The following is a 19911-nucleotide window of genomic DNA, read 5'->3' on the forward strand; positions in this document are numbered from 1 at the left end:
AAGGATCGAAACGGACAGGGATTAACATTTTCTGAAAAATTAGTGCCTACATTACCCACAAAGCAATTCAACCCTGAATGAAGACGAGAAGAAAAGACTTTGTTCATGTTTGTTTATTGATGATTTAAAGCTTCAGTTTGTTCACACGTCCATCAGTAAAGTCTGTTAAACCACTCTTGTTCAATGATTTCATGAACAGATTGACTTCATCCACACAATCAGTGTGTTGGAGCAGAATCTCAGCTATGTACAAGCAAATAATGAAGCATCTCCTTATTGATTATGATCATGTAAACTGAAGTCATCATGAGCAGCGAGAGCCTCCGTGGCTGAACAGACACAGGAAGGAGCGCCGCCTGAAGAAAGTCCAACATTTACAGAACAACAAGAAGACGTCAAAGTACCGCCCATCATGTTTGATTGACAGCTGATCTGTGTGCAGTGAAGAAACGCCACAACAATCAGCTCTCAGCAACAATGATGGAAACACAACAAGTGTGAAGAAATGAAACACAGAATTTAACCCACTGACCCTGAAATGACTTCTGTCTATTTGAGTTCACAAAACTCAGCAGAGTCTCCAGAAGACCAAAAGTCAAACCAAAGTCCAGCACAGAGAGGCTGAGTGAATGTGGTCTGGACTCTGTGGAGGAGAGTCATGGTTTCAGAGACGCTGTAGAAGGACAGAATACCTGCACTGTGATCCAGGTACACCCCAACTCTGGAGGACACAGGACCTGAGACGGGAGTTTGGACTTTGTTGTGATAAAAGTTATAACTGTTTGTGGAACAATCTAACATCCAAGATTTGTCATTGGATCCAAATCCACATTCCTGTGAGCTCCCTGCTCTGCTGATATTCTTGTATGCGACTGCTACACCAACTACTCTTCCTCTCCACTCCACCTCCCAGTAACAACGTCCAGTCAGACTCTCTCTACTCAGGACCTGATGCCACCCAGTGAATCTGTCTGGGTGATCAGAATAAGACTGTTGTTGATCCATGTCTTTTGCTTTTCTGTTCCCCTCAGATAACAACAGATGTCTATATGCTGTGTTTGGATCCAGTGTGATGTCACATGAATATCTTAAGAAGTCAGCTCTGGTCTTGGGCTCCGGTTGTGGGTTTGACAGTAAAACATCCACTTGAGTCACTGTCAGTGAGATGTTTGTCCATGTCTCTCTCAGGACGTCCTGTAGTTTGTCTCTGACCTCTGACACAGCTGCTGTCACATCCTCAAAGTACTTCAGAGGACGGATATTGATGCTGGATGAGTGTGTGGACTCACTGAGTGCTGACAGTGAGGGGTAGTTGTGTAGAAACTGGTTGTGATCCTCTGTGTGTGAGAGCTTCTTCAGCTCAGCGTCTTTCCTCTTCAGCTCAGTGATCTCCTGCTCCAGCTTCTCCTGAAGCTCTTTGACTCGACTCACTTCAGTTTCCTGCTGGGATCTGACCTGCTGCTTCACATCAGAGCGTCTTTTCTCCATGAGACGGATCAGCTGGGTGAAGATCTTCTCACTGTGCTCCACTGCTTCATCAGCAGAGCCATTGATGGCCTCCACCTCCTGTTGAAGCACCTTCACATCTTCCTCTCTGTCCTGGATTCTCTGCTGGATGTTTTGTCGACTCCCCTCCAGCTCTCTCTGCCTCTCAGTCCTCTCTGCTGCAGCTGACACTGTGTCGTGGCCTTTATGTTCGTCCACAGGGCAGAGATAACAGATACACTGCTGATCAGTACGGCAGAACATCTTCATCACCTCATCATGACGAGAGCAGATGTTCTCCTGGAGCTTCTTGGACGGCTCCACCAGCTTGTGTTTTTTAAATGTAGGTGATTGATAATGAGGCTGGAGGTGTTTCTCACAGTAAGAGGCCACACACTGCAGACAGGACTTGAGGGCTTTCAGTTTCCTCCCAGTGCAGACATCACAGGCCACATCTTCAGGTCCAGCATAGCAGTGATCAGCAGGAGCAGCTTGGAGTCCAGTCTTCTTCAGCTCCTCCACTAAAGCTGCTAACATGGTGTTTTTCAGCAGCTCAGGCCTCGGTGTGAAGCTCTTCCTGCACTGAGGGCAGCTGTGGATCCTCCTCTCATCCTCTGTGTCCCAGTGATCTTCAATACAGTTCTTGCAGTAGCTGTGTCCACAGGGAGTAGTCACCGGATCCTTCAGTAGATCCAAACAGATCGGACAAGAGAAAGTCTCTCGGTCCAGCTGAACTGCTCTCTGCGCCATTTCACCTCTCAGTGACAACGACTGTCTGAGTTTCACTTTCTGATAACTGAAACTAGCCTGAGCTCTGATCTGAACAGGGTGTGTTTGTGCAGTGAATGAGGCCGTCAGCTCAGTTACACCCAACCACAAACTGTAGATCTGAAGGGGAGGGAACAAGGAAACATCCTGACAGAGTGGAGCTGCTGTGTGAGAGGAGGAAGAAGAGGGAGGGCTGATGGAGCTGCGACTCCCTCCAGGACGAGGAGCCGCTCTGTGGATCTGAACTGTGTTTCCTGTTTTACAACGAAGCCTCAGTTAAAACCTGCTCCACATTTGAAAACATCAAAGTTTTTAGTTGTAAAATGTTTCTTGGCTCCTCAGGCTTTGCTGATATTTCTCTAACTCTTCCTCTGATTCTGGTCACTTTTCTTTTCCTGGTTAAAAACAGCTGACTGACAGCAGCGAGTTATCAAACTGAACTCTCATAAAGATTCAAGCTGCTGTATAATAGTTGTCTCACACAGTTAATGATCGACTTTGAAGCACTTGTAACAAAACAGTCGAGCTTCAGAATCTCATCCTGAGTCAAAGCAGCATTTCAAGCTTCAGACGTGTTGAAACAAAACTCATCAGACAAGTTATTAGTGAACTGTGAATCCAGACGGACGAGAATGAACCAGATCAGCTGCTTCTGCTGATCATCTGTGGATTCATATGAATCAACGAATCTGCAGGATCGACACACTTTGGTTTGTTTGTTGTATTTGATTATTAGTTTCAGTTTTTTCAGACCGTGACATCACCTGTTGGTTTTGGACGACTGTTTTGAAGCCTTTTGGCATCACGGTTGTCGCCATCTTGTTTTGTTGGAACCAGAAGTGACCATATTTGGACGAGAGGGTGGAGCTGGGGAGGATATCCTGATTGGCTCTGACTGCGAACCCAAGGACAAGTTGCCGTGGCAGCGACTTGTCAATCACAAGGTAGCCACGCCCTTAAACATACCCTGCTTTATCGTCTGTTTCACTGTAAATGGGAGCAAAATGTACTAAATGAACATCACGCTGTGATGAAGACGATCGAGACCATGAACTCATCAGGAAACTGTTTACTGAGCTCATGAATCAAGACAGACGTGGTGTCATTTTCTCATAAGCTTACATACAATCAGACTTCTTGTGTGGAGTCGCCCCCTGCTGGCTGTTGGACAGAATGCAGGTTGAAGCTCCGTCCATATTTTACACAGTCGCTGTTTTTTCACGACTCAGACTTTATATTTTCATCATCAGCTTAAAGTGACTGAAGCTTTGCAGCAGAGGTGTCGTCAACAGTCAAGATGGTGGAGCTCGAGTCCGACCAGATTATTGATCTCTGAATGTTTTTACTTTCATCTTTTATAACATGTCGTCATGATCATTTTATACTACGAGTGAAACAGTCTTCTAATCATGTGACAGACGGGGTCGGGAGGGTAACTTTAATAATGTAATCTGATACAGTTACTAATCACCTGTTACATGATGTCGTCAGCAGCCTAATCCAAGTATCACAGTAATAAAGTAACTTTACTTTTGGATTACTTTAATACCAAATATTGGAATAAAGACGAGAGAAAAGAAGTAACTTGATGTGTGTTGTGATATTTGGACTTTTTTCTGCCGTGAAGATAAATAATGGTGAAACGTCTCCAGAGGCCGTGATGATGAACTGTCAGAGTTAAGATCAGCTGTGTTGGTACGAGACCAGAGTGGTGTTGTGACACTGGTGAAGTGTTGTGTTGTGCACATGAGCCTGGTAGTATATTGTTCTTTATGTCAAAATGTACTTTAAGATCAGAGCTGCTAATCTTTCTGTTTAGTTTACAGCGAGATTCAGTATCAGTGAAGTCGAGCAGATATTCTGTGACATCACCCACAGCAGAGCTCAGAGTCGAGATGATCACGTGAAGATAATAATCCTGGTCAATGATTAGTAAGTTTGGTTGATCAGTAACCTGCCGACCTCCAGACATCACAGCCTGAATCAGGAGACCGATGAGAGACGCTGCTGTCTGTCTGTGTCCTGTTTTCATGCCGTTTTCAGTCATAAGTTTATTTTTGGCCTCGAGAAAATCGATGTGTAGCGAGAGACCATGAGAAACGTGTTGATTGGGTGCAAAGTGGTGGAGACATGTCCTCTATGTGGTGTTTCAGTTATTCTCTCATATTAGTTTGACATGTTCTCCGTCAGCTCTGTATGAAACCCTGAATGAAGACGAGAAGAAAAGACTTTGTTCGTGTTTGTTTATTGATGATTTAAAGCTTCAGTTTGTTCACACGTCCATCAGTAAAGTCTGTTAAACCGCTCTTGTTCAATGATTTCATGAACAGATTGACTTCATCCACACAATCAGTGTGTTGGAGCAGAATCTCAGCTATGTACAAGCAAATAATGAAGCATCTCCTTATTGATTATGATCATGTAAGCTGAAGTCATCATGAGCAGCGAGAGCCTCCGTGGCTGAACAGACACAGGAAGGAGCGCCGCCTGAAGAAAGTCCAACATTTACAGAACAACAAGAAGACGTCAAAGTACCGCCCATCATGTTTGATTGACAGGTGATCTGTGTGCAGTGAAGAAACGCCACAACAATCAGCTCTCAGCAACAATGATGGAAACACAACAAGTGTGAAGAAATGAAACAGAGAATTTAACCCACTGACCCTGAAATGACTTCTGTCTATTTGAGTTCACAAAACTCAGCAGAGTCTCCATAAGGCAAGTAAAACCGAAGTCCAGCATAGAGAGGCTGAGTGAATGTGGTCTGGACTCTGTGGAGGAGAGTCATGGTTTCAGAGACGCTGTAGAAGGACAGAATACCTGCACTGTGATCCAGGTACACTCCAACTCTGGAGGACACAGGACCTGAGACGGGAGTTTGGACTTTGTTGTAATAAAACTCAGAACTGTCTTTGGAACAATAAAACATCCGAGATTTGTCATTGAATCCAAATGCACATTTTTGTGAGTTCCCTGCTCTGCTGATGTTCTTGTATGCGACTGCTACACCAACTCTTCCTCTCCACTCCACCTCCCAGTAACAACGTCCAGTCAGACTCTCTCTACTCAGGACCTGCTGCCAGTCAGTGAATCTGTCTGGGTGATCAGGATAAGACTGTTGTTGACTCATGAATGTTGCTTTTCTGTTCCCCTCAGATAATAACAGCCATGTGTATGCTGTGTTTGGATCCAGTGTGATGTCACATGAATATCTTAAGAAGTCAGCTCTGGTCTTGGGCTCCGGTTGTGGGTTTGACAGTAAAACATCCACTTGAGTCACTGTCAGTGAGATGTTTGTCCATGTCTCTCTCAGGACGTCCTGTAGTTTGTCTCTGACCTCTGACACAGCTGCTGTCACATCCTCAAAGTACTTGAGAGGACGGATATTGATGCTGGATGAGTGTGTAGACTCACTGAGTGCTGACAGTGAGGGGTAGTTGTGTAGAAACTGGTTGTGATCCTCTGTGTGTGAGAGCTTCTTCAGCTCAGCGTCTTTCCTCTTCAGCTCAGTGATCTCCTGCTCCAGCTTCTCCTGAAGCTCTTTGACTCGACTCACTTCAGTTTCCTGCTGGGATCTGACCTGCTGCTTCACATCACAGCGTCTTTTCTCCATGAGACGGATCAGCTGGGTGAAGATCTTCTCACTGTGCTCCACTGCTTCATCAGCAGAGCCATTGATGGCCTCCACCTCCTGTTGAAGCACCTTCACATCTTCCTCTCTGTCCTGGATTCTCTGCTGGATGTTTTGTCGACTCCCCTCCAGCTCTCTCTGCCTCTCAGTCCTCTCTGCTGCAGCTGACACTGTGTCGTGGCCTTTATGTTCCTCCACAGAGCAGAGATAACAGATACACTGCTGATCAGTACGGCAGAACATCTTCATCACCTCATCATGACGAGAGCAGACGTTCTCCTGGAGCTTCTTGGACGGCTCCACCAGCTTGTGTTTTTTAAATGTAGGTGATTGATAATGAGGCTGGAGGTGTTTCTCACAGTAAGAGGCCACACACTGCAGACAGGACTTGAGGGCTTTCAGTTTCCTCCCAGTGCAGAAATCACAGGCCACATCTTCAGGTCCAGCATAGCAGTGATCAGCAGGAGCAGCTTGGAGTCCAGTCTTCTTCAGCTCCTCCACTAAAGCTGCTAACATGGTGTTTTTCAGCAGCTCAGGCCTCGGTGTGAAGCTCTTCCTGCACTGAGGGCAGCTGTGGATCCTCCTCTCATCCTCTGTGTCCCAGTGATCGTTAATACAGTTCTTGCAGTAGCTGTGTCCACAGGGAGTAGTCACCGGATCCTTCAGTAGATCCAAACAGATCGGACAAGAAATCATTTCTTGGTCCAGCTGAACTGCTCTCTGCGCCATTTCACCTCTCAGTGACAACGACTGTCTGAGTTTCACTTCCTGATAACTGAAACTAGTCTGAGCTCTGATCTGAACAGGGTGTGTTTGTGCAGTGAATGAGGCCGTCAGCTCAGTTACACCCAACCACAAACTGTAGATCTGAAGGGGAGGGAACAAGGAAACATCCTGACAGAGTGGAGCTGCTGTGTGAGAGGAGGAAGAAGAGGGAGGGCTGATCGAGCTGCGACTCGCTCCAGGACGAGGAGCCGCTCTGTGGATCTGAACTGTGTTTCCTCTTTTACAACGAAGCCTCAGTTAAAACCTGCTCCACATTTGAAAACATCAACGTTTTTAGTTGTAAAATGTTTCTTGGCTCCTCAGGCTTTGCTGATATTTCTCTAACTCTTCCTCTGATTCTGGTCACTTTTCTTTTCCTGGTTAAAAACAGCTGACTGACAGCAGCGAGTTATCAAACTGAACTCTCATAAAGATTCAAGCTGCTGTATAATAGTTGTCTCACACAGTTAATGATCGACTTTGAAGCATTCGTGACAAAACAGTCGAGCTTCAGAATCTCATCCTGAGTCAAAGCAGCATTTCAAGCTTCAGACGTGTTGAAACAAAACTCATCAGACAAGTTATTAGTGAACTGTGAATCCAGACGGACGACGATGAACCAGATCAGCTGCTTCTGCTGATCATCTGTGGATCCATATGAATCAATGAATCTGCAGGATCGACACACTTTGGTTTGTTTGTTGTATTTGATTATTAGTTTCAGTTTTTTCAGACCGTGACATCACCTGTTGGTTTTGGACGACCGTTTTGAAGCCTTTTGGCATCACGGTTGTCGCCATCTTGTTTTGTTGGAACCAGAAGTGACCATATTTGGACGAGAGGGTGGAGCTGGGGAGGATCTCCTGATTGGCTCTGACTGCGAACCCTAGGACAAGTTGCCGTGGCAGCGACTTGTCAATCACAAGGTAGCCACGCCCTTAAACATGCCCTGCTTTATCGTGTGTTTCACTGTAAATGGGAGCAAAATGTACTAAATGAACATCACGCTGTGACGAAGACGATCGAGACCATGAACTCATCAGGAAACTGTTTACTGAGCTCATGAATCAAGACAGACGTGGTGTCATTTTCTCATAAGCTTACATGCAATCAGACTTCTTGTGTGGAGTCGCCCCCTGCTGGCTGTTTGACAGAATGCAGGTTGAAGCTCCGTCCATATTTTACACAGTCGATGTTTTTTCACGACTCAGACTTTATATTTTCATCATCAGCTTAAAGTGACTGAAGCTTCGCAGCAGAGGTGTCGTCAACATCCAAGATGGTGGAGCTCGAGTCCGACCAGATTATTGATCTCTGAATGTTTTTACTTTCATCTTCTATAACATGTCGTCATGATCATTTTATACTACGAGTGAAACAGTCTTCTAATCATGTGACAGACGGGGTCGGGAGGGTAACTTTAATAATGTAATCTGATACAGTTACTAATCACCTGTTACATGATGTCGTCAGCAGCCTAATCCAAGTATCACAGTAATAAAGTAATGTAACTTTACTTTTGGATTACTTTAATACCAAATATTCGAATAAAGACGAGAGAAAAGAAGTAACTTGATGTGTGTTGTGATATTTGGACTTTTTTCTGCCGTGAAGATAAATAATGGTGAAACGTCTCCAGAGGCCGTGATGATGAACTGTCAGAGTTAAGATCAGCTGTGTTGGTACGAGACCAGAGTGGTGTTGTGACACTGGTCAAGTGTTGTGTTGTGCACATGAGCCTGGTAGTATATTGTTCTTTATGTCAAAATGTACTTTAAGATCAGAGCTGCTAATCTTTCTGTTTAGTTTACAGCGAGATTCAGTATCAGTGAAGTCGAGCAGATATTCTGTGACATCACCCACAGCAGAGCTCAGAGTCGAGATGATCACGTGAAGATGATAATCCTGGTCAATGATTAGTAAGTTTGGTTGATCAGAAACCTGCCGACCTCCAGACATCACAGCCTGAATCAGGAGACCGATGAGAGACGCTGCTGTCTGTCTGTGTCCTGTTTTCATGCCGTTTTCAGTCATAAGTTTATTTTTGGCCTCGAGAAAATCGATGTGTAGCGTGAGACCATGAGAAACGTGTGAATTGGGTGCAAAGTGGTGGAGGCATGTCCTCTATGTGGTGTTTCAGTTATTCTCTCATATTAGTTTGACATGTTCTCCGTCAGCTCTGTATGAAACCCTGAATGAAGACGAGAAGAAAAGACTTTGTTCATGTTTGTTTATTGATGATTTAAAGCTTCAGTTTGTTCACACGTCCATCAGTGAAGTCTGTTAAACCACTCTTGTTCAATGATTTCATGAACAGATTGACTTCATCCACACAATCAGTGTGTCGGAGCAGAATCTCAGCTATGTACAAGCAAATAATGAAGCATCTCCTTATTGATCATGATCATGTAAACTGAAGTCATCATGAGCAGCGAGAGCCTCCGTGGCTGAACAGACACAGGAAGGAGCGCCGCCTGAAGAAAGTCCAACATTTACAGAACAACAAGAAGACGTCAAAGTACCGCCCATCATGTTTGATTGACAGGTGATCTGTGTGCAGTGAAGAAACGCCACAACAATCAGCTCTCAGCAACAATGATGGAAACACAACAAGTGTGAAGAAATGAAACACAGAATTTAACCCACTGACCCTGAAATGACTTCTGTCTATTTGAGTTCACAAAACTCAGCAGATTCTCCAGAAAACAAACCGTAAAACCAAAGTCCAGCACAGAGAGGCTGAGTGAATGTGGTCTGGACTCTGTGGAGGAGAGTGATGGTTTCAGAGACGCTGTAGAAGGACAGAATACCTGCACTGTGATCCAGGTACACTCCAACTCTGGAGGACACAGGACCTGAGACGGGAGTTTGGACTTTGTTGTGATAAAAGTTGCCTGTGAAACAATCTAACATCCAAGATTTGTCATTGTGTCCAAATCCACATTGATTTGAGCTCCCTGCTCTGCTGATGTTCTTGTATGCGACTGCTACACCAACTCTTCCCAAAACTCCTCCTCTCCTCTCCACCTCCCAGTAACAACGTCCAGTCAGACTCTCTCTACTCAGGACCTGATGCCAGTTAGTGAATCTGTCTGGGTGATCAGAATAAGACTGTTGTTGACTCAATGTTGCTTTTCTATTCCCCTCAAATAATAACAGATGTGTGTTTGCTGTGTTTGGATCCAGTGTGATGTCACATGAATATCTTAAGAAGTCAGCTCTGGTCATGTTCTCTGGTTGTGACAGTAAAACATCCACTTGAGTCACTGTCAGTGAGATGTTTGTCCATGTCTCTCTCAGGACGTCCTGTAGTTTGTCTCTGACCTCTGACACAGCTGCTGTCACATCCTCAAAGTACTTCAGAGGACGGATATCGATGCTGGATGAGTGTGTAGACTCACTGAGTGCTGACAGTGAGGGGTAGTTGTGTAGAAACTGGTTGTGATCCTCTGTGTGTGAGAGCTTCTTCAGCTCAGCGTCTTTCCTCTTCAGCTCAGTGATCTCCTGCTCCAGCTTCTCCTGAAGCTCTTTGACTCGACTCACTTCAGTTTCCTGCTGGGATCTGACCTGCTGCTTCACATCAGAGCGTCTTTTCTCCATGAGACGGATCAGCTCGGTGAAGATCTTCTCACTGTGCTCCACTGCTTCATCAGCAGAGCCATTGATGGCCTCCACCTCCTGTTGAAGCACCTTCACATCTTCCTCTCTGTCCTGGATTCTCTGCTGGATGTTTTGTCGACTCCCCTCCAGCTCTCTCTGCCTCTCCGTCCTCTCTGCTGCAGCTGACACTGTGTCGTGGCCTTTATGTTCCTCCATGGAGCAGAGATAACAGATACACTGCTGATCAGTACGGCAGAACATCTTCATCACCTCATCATGACGAGAGCAGATGTTCTCCTGGAGCTTCTTGGACGGCTCCACCAGCTTGTGTTTTTCATAGGCAGGAGATTCAAAGTGAGGCTGGAGGTGTTTCTCACAGAAAGAGATCAGACAGAACAAACAGGACTTGAGGGCTTTCAGTTTCCTCCCAGTGCAGACATCACAGGCCACATCTTCAGGTCCAGCATAGCAGCGATCAGCAGGAGCAGCTTGGAGTCCAGTCTTCTTCAGCTGCTCCACTACAGCTGCTAACATGGTGTTTTTCAGTAGGACAGGCCTCTGTGTGAAGCTCTGCCTACACTCAGGGCAGCTGTAGGTTTTCTTCTTCTCCTCTTCATCCCAGTGGTCTTTAACACAGTTGGTGCAGTAGCTGTGTCCACAGGGAATAGCCACCGGATCCTTCAGTAGATCCAAACAGATCGGACAAGAGAAAGTCTCTCGGTCCAGCTGAACTGCTCTCTGCGCCATTTCACCTCTCAGTGACAACGACTGTCTGAGCTTCACTTCCTGATAACTGAAACTAGTCTGAGCTCTGATCTGAACAGGGTGTGTTTGTGCAGTGAATGAGGCCGTCAGCTCAGTTACACCCAACCACAACCTGTAGATCTGAAGGGGAGGGAACAAGGAAACATCCTGACAGAGTGGAGCTGCTGTGTGAGAGGAGGAAGAAGAGGGAGGGCTGATGGAGCTGCGACTCGCTCCAGGACGAGGAGCCGCTCTGTGAATCTGAACTGTGTTTCCTCTTTTACAACGAAGCCTCAGTTAAAACCTGCTCCACATTTGAAAACATCAAAGTTTTTAGTTGTAAAATGTTTCTTGGCTCCTCAGGCTTTGCTGATATTTGTCTAACTCTTCCTCTGATTCTGGTCACTTTTCTTTTCCTGGTTAAAAACAGCTGACTGACAGCAGCGAGTTATCAAACTGACCTCTCATAAAGATTCAAGCTGCTGTATAATAGTTGTCTCACACAGTTAATGATCTACTTTGAAGCATTCGTGACAAAACAGTCGAGCTTCAGAATCTCATCCTGAGTCAAAGCAGCATTTCAAGCTTCAGACGTGTTGAAACAAAACTCATCAGACAAGTTATTAGTGAACTGTGAATCCAGACGGACGAGAATGAACCAGATCAGCTGCTTCTGCTGATCATCTGTGGATCCATATGAATCAATGAATCTGCAGGATCGACACACTTTGGTTTGTTTGTTGTATTTGATCATTAGTTTCAGTTTTTTCAGACCGTGACATCACCTGTTGGTTTTGGACGACCGCTTTGAAGCCTTTTGGCATCACGGTTGTCGCCATCTTGTTCTGTTGGAACCAGAAGTGACCATATTTGGACGAGAGGGTGGAGCTGGGGAGGATCTCCTGATTGGCTCTGACTGCGAACCCAAGGACAAGTTGCCGTGGCAGCGACTTGTCAATCACAAGGTAGCCACGCCCTTAAACATGCTCTGCTTTATCGTGTGTTTCACTGTAAATGGGAGCAAAATGTACTAAATGAACATCACGCTGTGATGAAGACGATCGAGACCATGAACTCATCAGGAAACTGTTTACTGAGCTCATGAATCAAGACAGAAGTGGTGTCATTTTCTCATAAGCTTACATGCAATCAGACTTCTTGTGTGGAGTCGCCCCCTGCTGGCTGTTGGACAGAATGCAGGTTGAAGCTCCGTCCATATTTTACACAGTCGATGTTTTTTCACGACTCAGACTTTATATTTTCATCATCAGCTTAAAGTGACTGAAGCTTTGCAGCAGAGGTGTCGTCAACATCCAAGATGGTGGAGCTCGAGTCCGACCAGATTATTGATCTCTGAATGTTTTTACTTTCATCTTTTATAACATGTCGTCATGATCATTTTATACTACGAGTGAAACAGTCTTCTAATCATGTGACAGACAGGGTCGGGAGGGTAACTTTAATAATGTAATCTGATACAGTTACTAATCACCTGTTACATCATGTAGTCAGCAGCCTAATCCAAGAATCACAGTAATAAAGTAATGTAACTTTACTTTTGGATTACTTTAATACCAAATATTGGAATAAAGACGAGAGAAAATAAGTAACTTGATGTGTGTTGTGATATTTGGACTTTTTTCTGCCGTGAAGATAAATAATGGTGAAACGTCTCCAGAGGCCGTGATGATGAACTGTCAGAGTTAAGATCAGCTGTGTTGGTACGAGACCAGAGTGGTGTTGTGACACTGGTCAAGTGTTGTGTTGTGCACATGAGCCTGGTAGTATATTGTTCTTTATGTCAAAATGTATTTTAAGATCAGAGCTGCTAATCTTTCTGTTTAGTTTGCAGTGAGATTCAGTATCAGTGAAGTCGAGCAGATATTCTGTGACATCACCCACAGCAGAGCTCAGAGTCGAGATGATCACGTGAAGATAATAATCCTGGTCAATGATTAGTAAGTTTGGTTGATCAGTAACCTGCCGACCTCCAGACATCACAGCCTGAATCAGGAGACCGATGAGAGACGCTGCTGTCTGTCTGTGTCCTGTTTTCATGCCGTTTTCAGTTATAAGTTTATTTTTGGCCTCGAGAAAATCGATGTGTAGCGAGAGACCATGAGAAACGTGTTGATTGGGTGCAAAGTGGTGGAGACATGTCCTCTATGTGGTGTTTCAGTTATTCTCTCATATTAGTTTGACATGTTCTCCGTCAGCTCTGTATGAAACCCTGAATGAAGACGAGAAGAAAAGACTTTGTTCATGTTTGTTTATTGATGATTTAAAGCTTCAGTTTGTTCACACGTCCATCAGTAAAGTCTGTTAAACCACTCTTGTTCAATGATTTCATGAACAGATTGACTTGATCCACACAATCAGTGTGTTGGAGCAGAATCTCAGCTATGTACAAGCAAATAATGAAGCATCTCCTTATTGATTATGATCATGTAAACTGAAGTCATCATGAGCAGCGAGAGCCTCCGTGGCTGAACAGACACAGGAAGGAGCGCCGCCTGAAGAAAGTCCAACATTTACAGAACAACAAGAAGACGTCAAAGTACCGCCCATCATGTTTGATTGACAGGTGATCTGTGTGCAGTGAAGAAACGCCACAACAATCAGCTCTCAGCAACAATGATGGAAACACAACAAGTGTGAAGAAATGAAACACAGAATTTAACCCACTGACCCTGAAATGACTTCTGTCTATTTCAGTTCACAAAACTCAGCAGAGACTCCAGAGGGCAAGAAAAACTTAAGTCCAGAAAACAAACAGCCAAACCGAAGTCCAGCATAGAGAGGCTGAGTGAATGTGGTCTGGACTCTGTGGAGGAGAGTGATGGTTTCAGAGACGCTGTAGAAGGACAGAATACCTGCACTGTGATCCAGGTACACTCCAACTCTGGAGGACACAGGACCTGAGACGGGAGATTGGACTTTGTTGTGATAAAAGTTGCCTGTGAAACAATCTAACATCCAAGATTTGTCACTGGATCCAAATCCACAGTCATGTGACCTCCCTGCTCTGCTGATGTTCTTGTATGCGACTGCTACACCAACTACTCCTTCTCCTCTCCTCTCCACCTCCCAGTAACAACGTCCAGTCAGACTCTCTCTACTCAGGACCTGACACCACCCAGTGAATCTGTCTGGGTGATCAGGATAAGACTGTTGTTGATCCATGTCTTTTGCTTTTCTGTTCCCCTCAGATAACAACAGATGTCTATATGCTGTGTTTGGATCCAGTGTGATGTCACATGAATATCTTAAGAAGTCAGCTCTGGTCTTGTTCTCTGGTTGTGACAGTAAAACATCCACTTGAGTCACTGTCAGTGAGATGTTTGTCCATGTCTCTCTCAGGACGTCCTGTAGTTTGTCTCTGACCTCTGACACAGCTGCTGTCACATCCTCAAAGTACTTCAGAGGACGGATATTGATGCTGGATGAGTGTGTAGACTCACTGAGTGCTGACAGTGAGGGGTAGTTGTGTAGAAACTGGTTGTGATCCTCTGTGTGTGAGAGCTTCTTCAGCTCAGCGTCTTTCCTCTTCAGCTCAGTGATCTCCTGCTCCAGCTTCTCCTGAAGCTCTTTGACTCGACTCACTTCAGTTTCCTGCTGGGATCTGACCTGCTGCTTCACATCAGAGCGTCTTTTCTCCATGAGACGGATCAGCTGGGTGAAGATCTTCTCACTGTGCTCCACTGCTTCATCAGCAGAGCCATTGATGGCCTCCACCTCCTGTTGAAGCACCTTCACATCTTCCTCTCTGTCCTGGATTCTCTGCTGGATGTTTTGTCGACTCCCCTCCAGCTCTCTCTGCCTCTCAGTCCTCTCTGCTGCAGCTGACACTGTGTCGTGGCCTTTATGTTCCTCCACAGGGCAGAGATAACAGATACACTGCTGATCAGTACGGCAGAACATCTTCATCACCTCATCATGACGAGAGCAGATGTTCTCCTGGAGCTTCTTGGACGGCTCCACCAGCTTGTGTTTTTCATAGGCAGAGGATTCATAATGAGGCTGGAGGTGTTTCTCACAGAAAGAGATCAGACAGAACAAACAGGACTGGAGGGCTTTCAGTTTCCTCCCAGTGCAGAAATCACAGGCCACATCTTCAGGTCCAGCATAGCAGTGATCAGCAGGAGCAGCTTGGAGTCCAGTCTTCTTCAGCTCCTCCACTAAAACTGCTAACATGGTGTTTTTCAGCAGCTCAGGCCTCGGTGTGAAGCTCTTCCTGCACTGAGGGCAGCTGTGGATCCTCCTCTCATCCTCTGTGTCCCAGTGATCGTTAATACAGTTCATGCAGTAGCTGTGTCCACAGGGAGTAGTCACCGGATCCTTCAGTAGATCCAAACAGATCGGACAAGAAATTATTTCTTGATCCAGCTGAACTGCTCTCTGCGCCATTTCACCTCTCAGTGACGACTGTCTGAGCTTCACTTCCTGATGACTGAAGTTTATTTGAGGACACGAGATAAGCGATCAGAGAGAAGAGGGAGTGGTCATCAACCTTTGACTCGCTCCAGGACGAGGAGCCGCTCTGTGAATCTGAACTGTGTTTCCTCTTTTACAACGAAGCCTCAGTTAAAACCTGCTCCACATTTGAAAACATCAAAGTTTTTAGTTGTAAAATGTTTCTTGGCTCCTCAGGCTTTGCTGATATTTCTCTAACTCTTCCTCTGATTCTGGTCACTTTTCTTTTCCTGGTTAAAAACAGCTGACTGACAGCAGCGAGTTATCAAACTCAGTGAAGTCGGTGCATTTTATGAGCAGTTATTCTGTGACATCACCCACAGCAGAGGTCACAGTCATAATAATCACGTGAAGATAATAATCCTGGTCAATGATTAGTAAGTTTGGTTGATCAGTAACCTGCCGACCTCCAGACATCACAGCCTGAATCAGGAGAACAAACCTGACCAGGATATCTGTGGATTTTATGTCTTACTGTCTTAAAAACCTCTAACTGGGAATCATGAGGAAGTTTCAAAACGATGGACGACCAAAGTCGCTCCTGCCATTGCACTGTGTTGCAGAGGAGACAGAGAGACGCTGCTGTCTGTCCGTGTCCTCTCTTCATGCCGTTGTCAGTTATAAGTTTGTTTTTGGCCGTGAGAAAATGGACGTGTGGCGTGAGTCACATGTAAAAAGTGTTTATTCGGTGCAATGAGGTCACTTGTGTTGAAGAGTGTCGTCATGTCCCTGTCGTCCCCAGTTTAAATGACAGAAAAACAAAAAAAACCACATAGTCTGAGGCTTCTTTACAGGATGAGATCATTACTTTTACTCAAATAGAAGCAGAGTATTTCTTCTGCCTCTCTAAAGACCAGTCCGTCCATCCGTCCTTTAGCATGTCTACAATGATATGACAGGCCTCAGCGGTCTGTTATTGATCTATAAGCTGCTGTACACAGTATCACAGTATCACAGTATCACAGTACTGGTCTTGATTTAATCTCTCTGTAATCACACATCTGGTCTCCGCTGAGGATGGAAAAGAACAAAAACAGCGTATCGATGCGTCTTCTCTCCGGCCGCCTTTGTGTAACTGAGAATCATAACCAGCAAGAGAAGAAGTGTGTGTGTGTGTGTGTGTGTGTGTGTGTGTGTGTGTGTGTGTGTGTGTGTGTGTGTGTGTGTGTGTGTGTGTGTGTGAGACACAGAGGGAGAGGGAAAGAGAGAGAGATAAGCCTTTTAATTTCCTGGTGGTGTGGGAGATAAAGGCGGCAGGATTAATATTAGCGGCAGCCGTGTGTTGTTTGTGGGAATGACAAACAGCGCTGCTGTCCCGCCACGGGACGAGAGGCTTCCTCTGTTAACCACAACGCTGAGCTGAGGAGGCGTCACGGGTTCGGATCACACTGTGTAACACTGCAGGTGAGTTTAATCCTCTCTTAATCAATAATCCCTTTTGTCTGAGGGAGCTGGGTTCACCGGAAAATATTCAAATCCAAGCAGAAGACGGTTTTCTCTCACCTGTCGTTGAGGAAGACTCCGTTTCTGTGGATCTGGTTCTCCAGGGTGAAGTTGAAGGTGAAGTCTTCGATGCGTTCGCTGTTGTGGATCTTCACTCTGGAGGCGTACTCGTCGGCCTGAAGGTGCTTGATGACATCCGGGAACCACACCGAGAGCCCGTAGAACCTGGACACAGCAACAGCTTCTGATTTATAAGCTGCTCTCGGTCGGCTGAGTCTGGTGCCGGACGTACATTTGATGATTTCTCAGTTTTCTGTCTGTATTTTGTCAACATCTATTCGCCTTATCCCTTAAATTCTAATATATGAGGCTTACCGTGACTACATGTGTTTATAAACACCTGACACAAACATCTACATGCATGAGAAATATAGTAATAATAAACTGTAAAGCAAATGTAATACGTGTAAATGTCATCAAGGACCAAAATCAAACACCTCCTCACTGCTCAGGGGCAGATTCAGTTTGAGAGCAGCCCGTCACATCTCCTCTGAGGAGGGAAGTAAATGTGTTGGACCAATCAGCAAAGTCTTTTCACAGCCTGGTGGACGAACATGAACACCAGCATCTACTGTAGCTCTTTAAGAAGCAGATGTTTTATTGAGACGACTTTACGCCTTGACACTTCATATTCAACATACACTCATGGAAGTGGTGCATGTTCCCAAATATGCTTTTGTATCCAGATCGGCACAACATACAGTCGTGCACGAAGTCTAGAAAAAGTCCAGAAGTCGGCGATGTTTGCTGCTTTTTTTTCCTCCTCTGAATTTGCCTCGCTGGCTGCAGCATCTCTGTGCCTGAGCTGGATTTGAGCAACACATTCATACAAATTTAATCATTCACTGAATTTGAAAAGGTTGTAGGTTTTCTCGCAGCGCTACAAACTCACGGCTTGTCTCTGTAGCAGTGAGAGCGACCAACAGACCTGACAGAGTCGAACACAAACAGGCAAAATATGAAACCAATAAAAGACAAACTGTCTCTGTTTGAAAAGACTGTCCTCACGGCTGCAACTTTCCAACACGTACGTACTGTAATTCATTAAAGCTGCCGACGCTGAAAAACTCCAGCTCACCCCTTGTCTAAAATTAGGTTCTCTCTTTCCAATCCTACCTGTCAGCATTCATCAAGAGGACGTAAGTGAGGGAGCATCTGCCTCGGTGCTGAGCGCTTCATTGAAACTGTTATTAAGCTGGAAAGTAGTGGTGACTCAGTTAAGTATCGCCGACGGCATCATTTAACGTGACAGAAGCGCAGAATAATAACACAGCGGAGCGCAGACGTGGAGCCGGAGGAGGTGTGAGGAAATCTCTTACCCAAAAGACAGCGTGAACCAGACTGCAGCCAGCTTGATCGTGTTGTCTCTCACTGGGTAGTTGAAGCATTTCATAAAAGTCAACCAGATCTAAAACAAACAGAAAAGATTTATTTCACTTCATTTGAATCTTAACAACCTTTAAAACGAACAAAACAAAGAGTAAAACCAGAGTCATACTCCTCTGAGCTCGGCCTTGATCTTGAAGAGGACCTTGAGCACCGGGTTGGCTGACTCATTCTGCATCTCCACCAGCTCGTCCAGCTGTTTGGGGATCTTGATCCTGTTCACCTGCAGGGGGAGACACTGATCTGTCACCTGCTGACGGCACTGCAGCAGCGGGAAGGATGCAGGTGCAGAGGTCGGTGTGTACTCACAGTGAAGACTCTCTCGGGCTCTCCGCGGGCACGCATGTTGGTGTCGTGGATGTGTTTGAGCACCATCCAGGCCTCGTCGTGTTTACCCATCTGACGGAGCAGCGAGGGGGATTATACACATGATCAGGATCTCAGTATTCATCCTCAAACAGCTGGAGCTCAGCAACCACACCGGCTTCATCCTGGGTTTAACTTCTCTTTATACTCGTTACTCTGGTTTGCTTTTATGTTTCACAGCATTCACAGATTTGATTAATGAATAGTTTGATCATCTGTCGATCGTTTTTTTAAGAAACAAGTAAAAATTATTTGATTCCAGCTTCTGAAATTTGAATATTTTCTGGTTTCTTTGCTCCTCAGTGTCATAAAAAGTACTCAAAAGTTGTCAGTTTGTGATCTCGGGGCTTCTGGAGACTTGGATTACAGCAGTATGGAGCCACTTGATATTTTTTTTTACGTTTTAAAACGAGTCCCCAGCTGCTTCAGCTCCAGAAATGTTTTGTGGACTACTAAACTTCCCCTGACTTTCCATCAGCATGGAGGGAGGAGATGATGATGTGAACTGTTCCTTTAAATCACACTGAATCCAACAACGTGTGTCCAAATTTGACTCTAAGAAGAAATGTAAAATTTTGATGCAAAATTGTGGCAACCAGGCGCTGATCTTCATCAGGTAACTCATTAAGTAGCTTAATTGCCTCCATGAGCTGCGTCCTGGTCACCGCTGTAGCTCCAGCTGCTGTTGATTTGAGGCCAAAACCAGCAGCCGAGCTACATTTATTGACTTCCTCTTGTTTTGTTGGTGCACCTGTCCCCTTCAACTGTCACTCACCTCCCTCTGCATTAACACAAACGCCCTCTGTGACACATGAACATTAATTTTTCTGCCACAGCAACAACTCAACATTATTCCACAAAAGGTTTTTGATATTCTCTGATATCCCTAAGAGTCGTTATCGTTAACGATGCCTCCAGTATCCCAGCGCACCGTGTCCGTCTCTTACCTCCAGGAAGAAGCGAGGGCTCTCCGGCATAAAGGTGAGAGCGACCACCGCAGAGACGCACGGCAGCGCGCACACCACCACGAACACCCTCCAGCTGTGGAACTGGTAGGCTGAACCCATGCTGAAGCTCCAGCCTGCAGAAGAAGCGGTCGCAGAGAGACACGTGACGTCAGAGATGACGTGATGCAGCATGAAAACACACAAAACTGGAATGAAACAAACAAACATGATGCGTCCTGCAGG

The 19911-nt window shown here is 45.4% G+C and overlaps 4 protein-coding genes across 4 annotated transcripts in view; all 4 read right to left on the reverse strand.

Moving 5' to 3' along the window:
- The window catches only part of LOC311274551 (synaptic vesicle glycoprotein 2C-like), a 54106-nt gene that overhangs the window by 5711 nt on the left and 28484 nt on the right, over positions 1 to 19911 (reverse strand). Inside the window, exons 5-9 of the mRNA XM_084382313.1 lie at positions 19669 to 19802; positions 18665 to 18754; positions 18468 to 18578; positions 18289 to 18377; positions 16970 to 17134 (exon numbers count right to left, since the gene is read on the reverse strand). Coding sequence (XP_084238439.1) covers positions 16970 to 17134; positions 18289 to 18377; positions 18468 to 18578; positions 18665 to 18754; positions 19669 to 19802 — 589 coding nt within the window. The remainder of the gene's footprint in view (positions 1 to 16969; positions 17135 to 18288; positions 18378 to 18467; positions 18579 to 18664; positions 18755 to 19668; positions 19803 to 19911) is intronic.
- LOC311274820 (uncharacterized protein) lies at positions 96 to 6692 on the reverse strand. Its single transcript, XM_084382816.1, has 2 exons — positions 4937 to 6692; positions 96 to 2373 (listed from the first exon to the last, which is right to left on the reverse strand). Exons 1-2 carry the CDS (start codon positions 6611 to 6613, stop codon positions 550 to 552), a joined length of 3501 nt encoding a protein of 1166 aa, XP_084238942.1. The 5' UTR covers positions 6614 to 6692; the 3' UTR covers positions 96 to 549.
- Positions 9139 to 11122, reverse strand: LOC311274554 (tripartite motif-containing protein 16-like). Its single transcript, XM_084382317.1, has one exon. The coding sequence runs from the start codon at positions 10994 to 10996 to the stop codon at positions 9317 to 9319; it is 1680 nt and encodes a 559-aa protein (XP_084238443.1). The 5' UTR covers positions 10997 to 11122; the 3' UTR covers positions 9139 to 9316.
- Positions 13256 to 15400, reverse strand: LOC311274552 (tripartite motif-containing protein 16-like; the record flags this gene model as incomplete). The annotated part of the gene is made up of 1 exon (XM_084382314.1): positions 13256 to 15400. The coding sequence occupies one exon, from the start codon at positions 15398 to 15400 to the stop codon at positions 13700 to 13702; it is 1701 nt and encodes a 566-aa protein (XP_084238440.1). The 3' UTR covers positions 13256 to 13699.

The sequence above is a fragment of the Pagrus pagrus genome (assembly GCF_965226575.1).
Source record: "Pagrus pagrus genome assembly, chromosome: 19".
NCBI classification, from domain to species: Eukaryota; Metazoa; Chordata; class Actinopteri; order Spariformes; family Sparidae; genus Pagrus; species Pagrus pagrus.

Coding starts and splice junctions, on each gene's coding strand:
- LOC311274554 (XM_084382317.1), bottom strand. CDS start 10,996: ATGGCGCAGAGAGCAGTTCAGCTGGACCGAGAGACTTTCTCTTGTCCG.
- LOC311274820 (XM_084382816.1), bottom strand. CDS start 6,613: ATGGCGCAGAGAGCAGTTCAGCTGGACCAAGAAATGATTTCTTGTCCG. Junction 2,374..4,936: donor CTGAGTTTTGTGAACTCAAA/TAGACAGAAGTC, acceptor CCTCCCCTTCAG/ATCTACAGTTTGTGGTTGGG.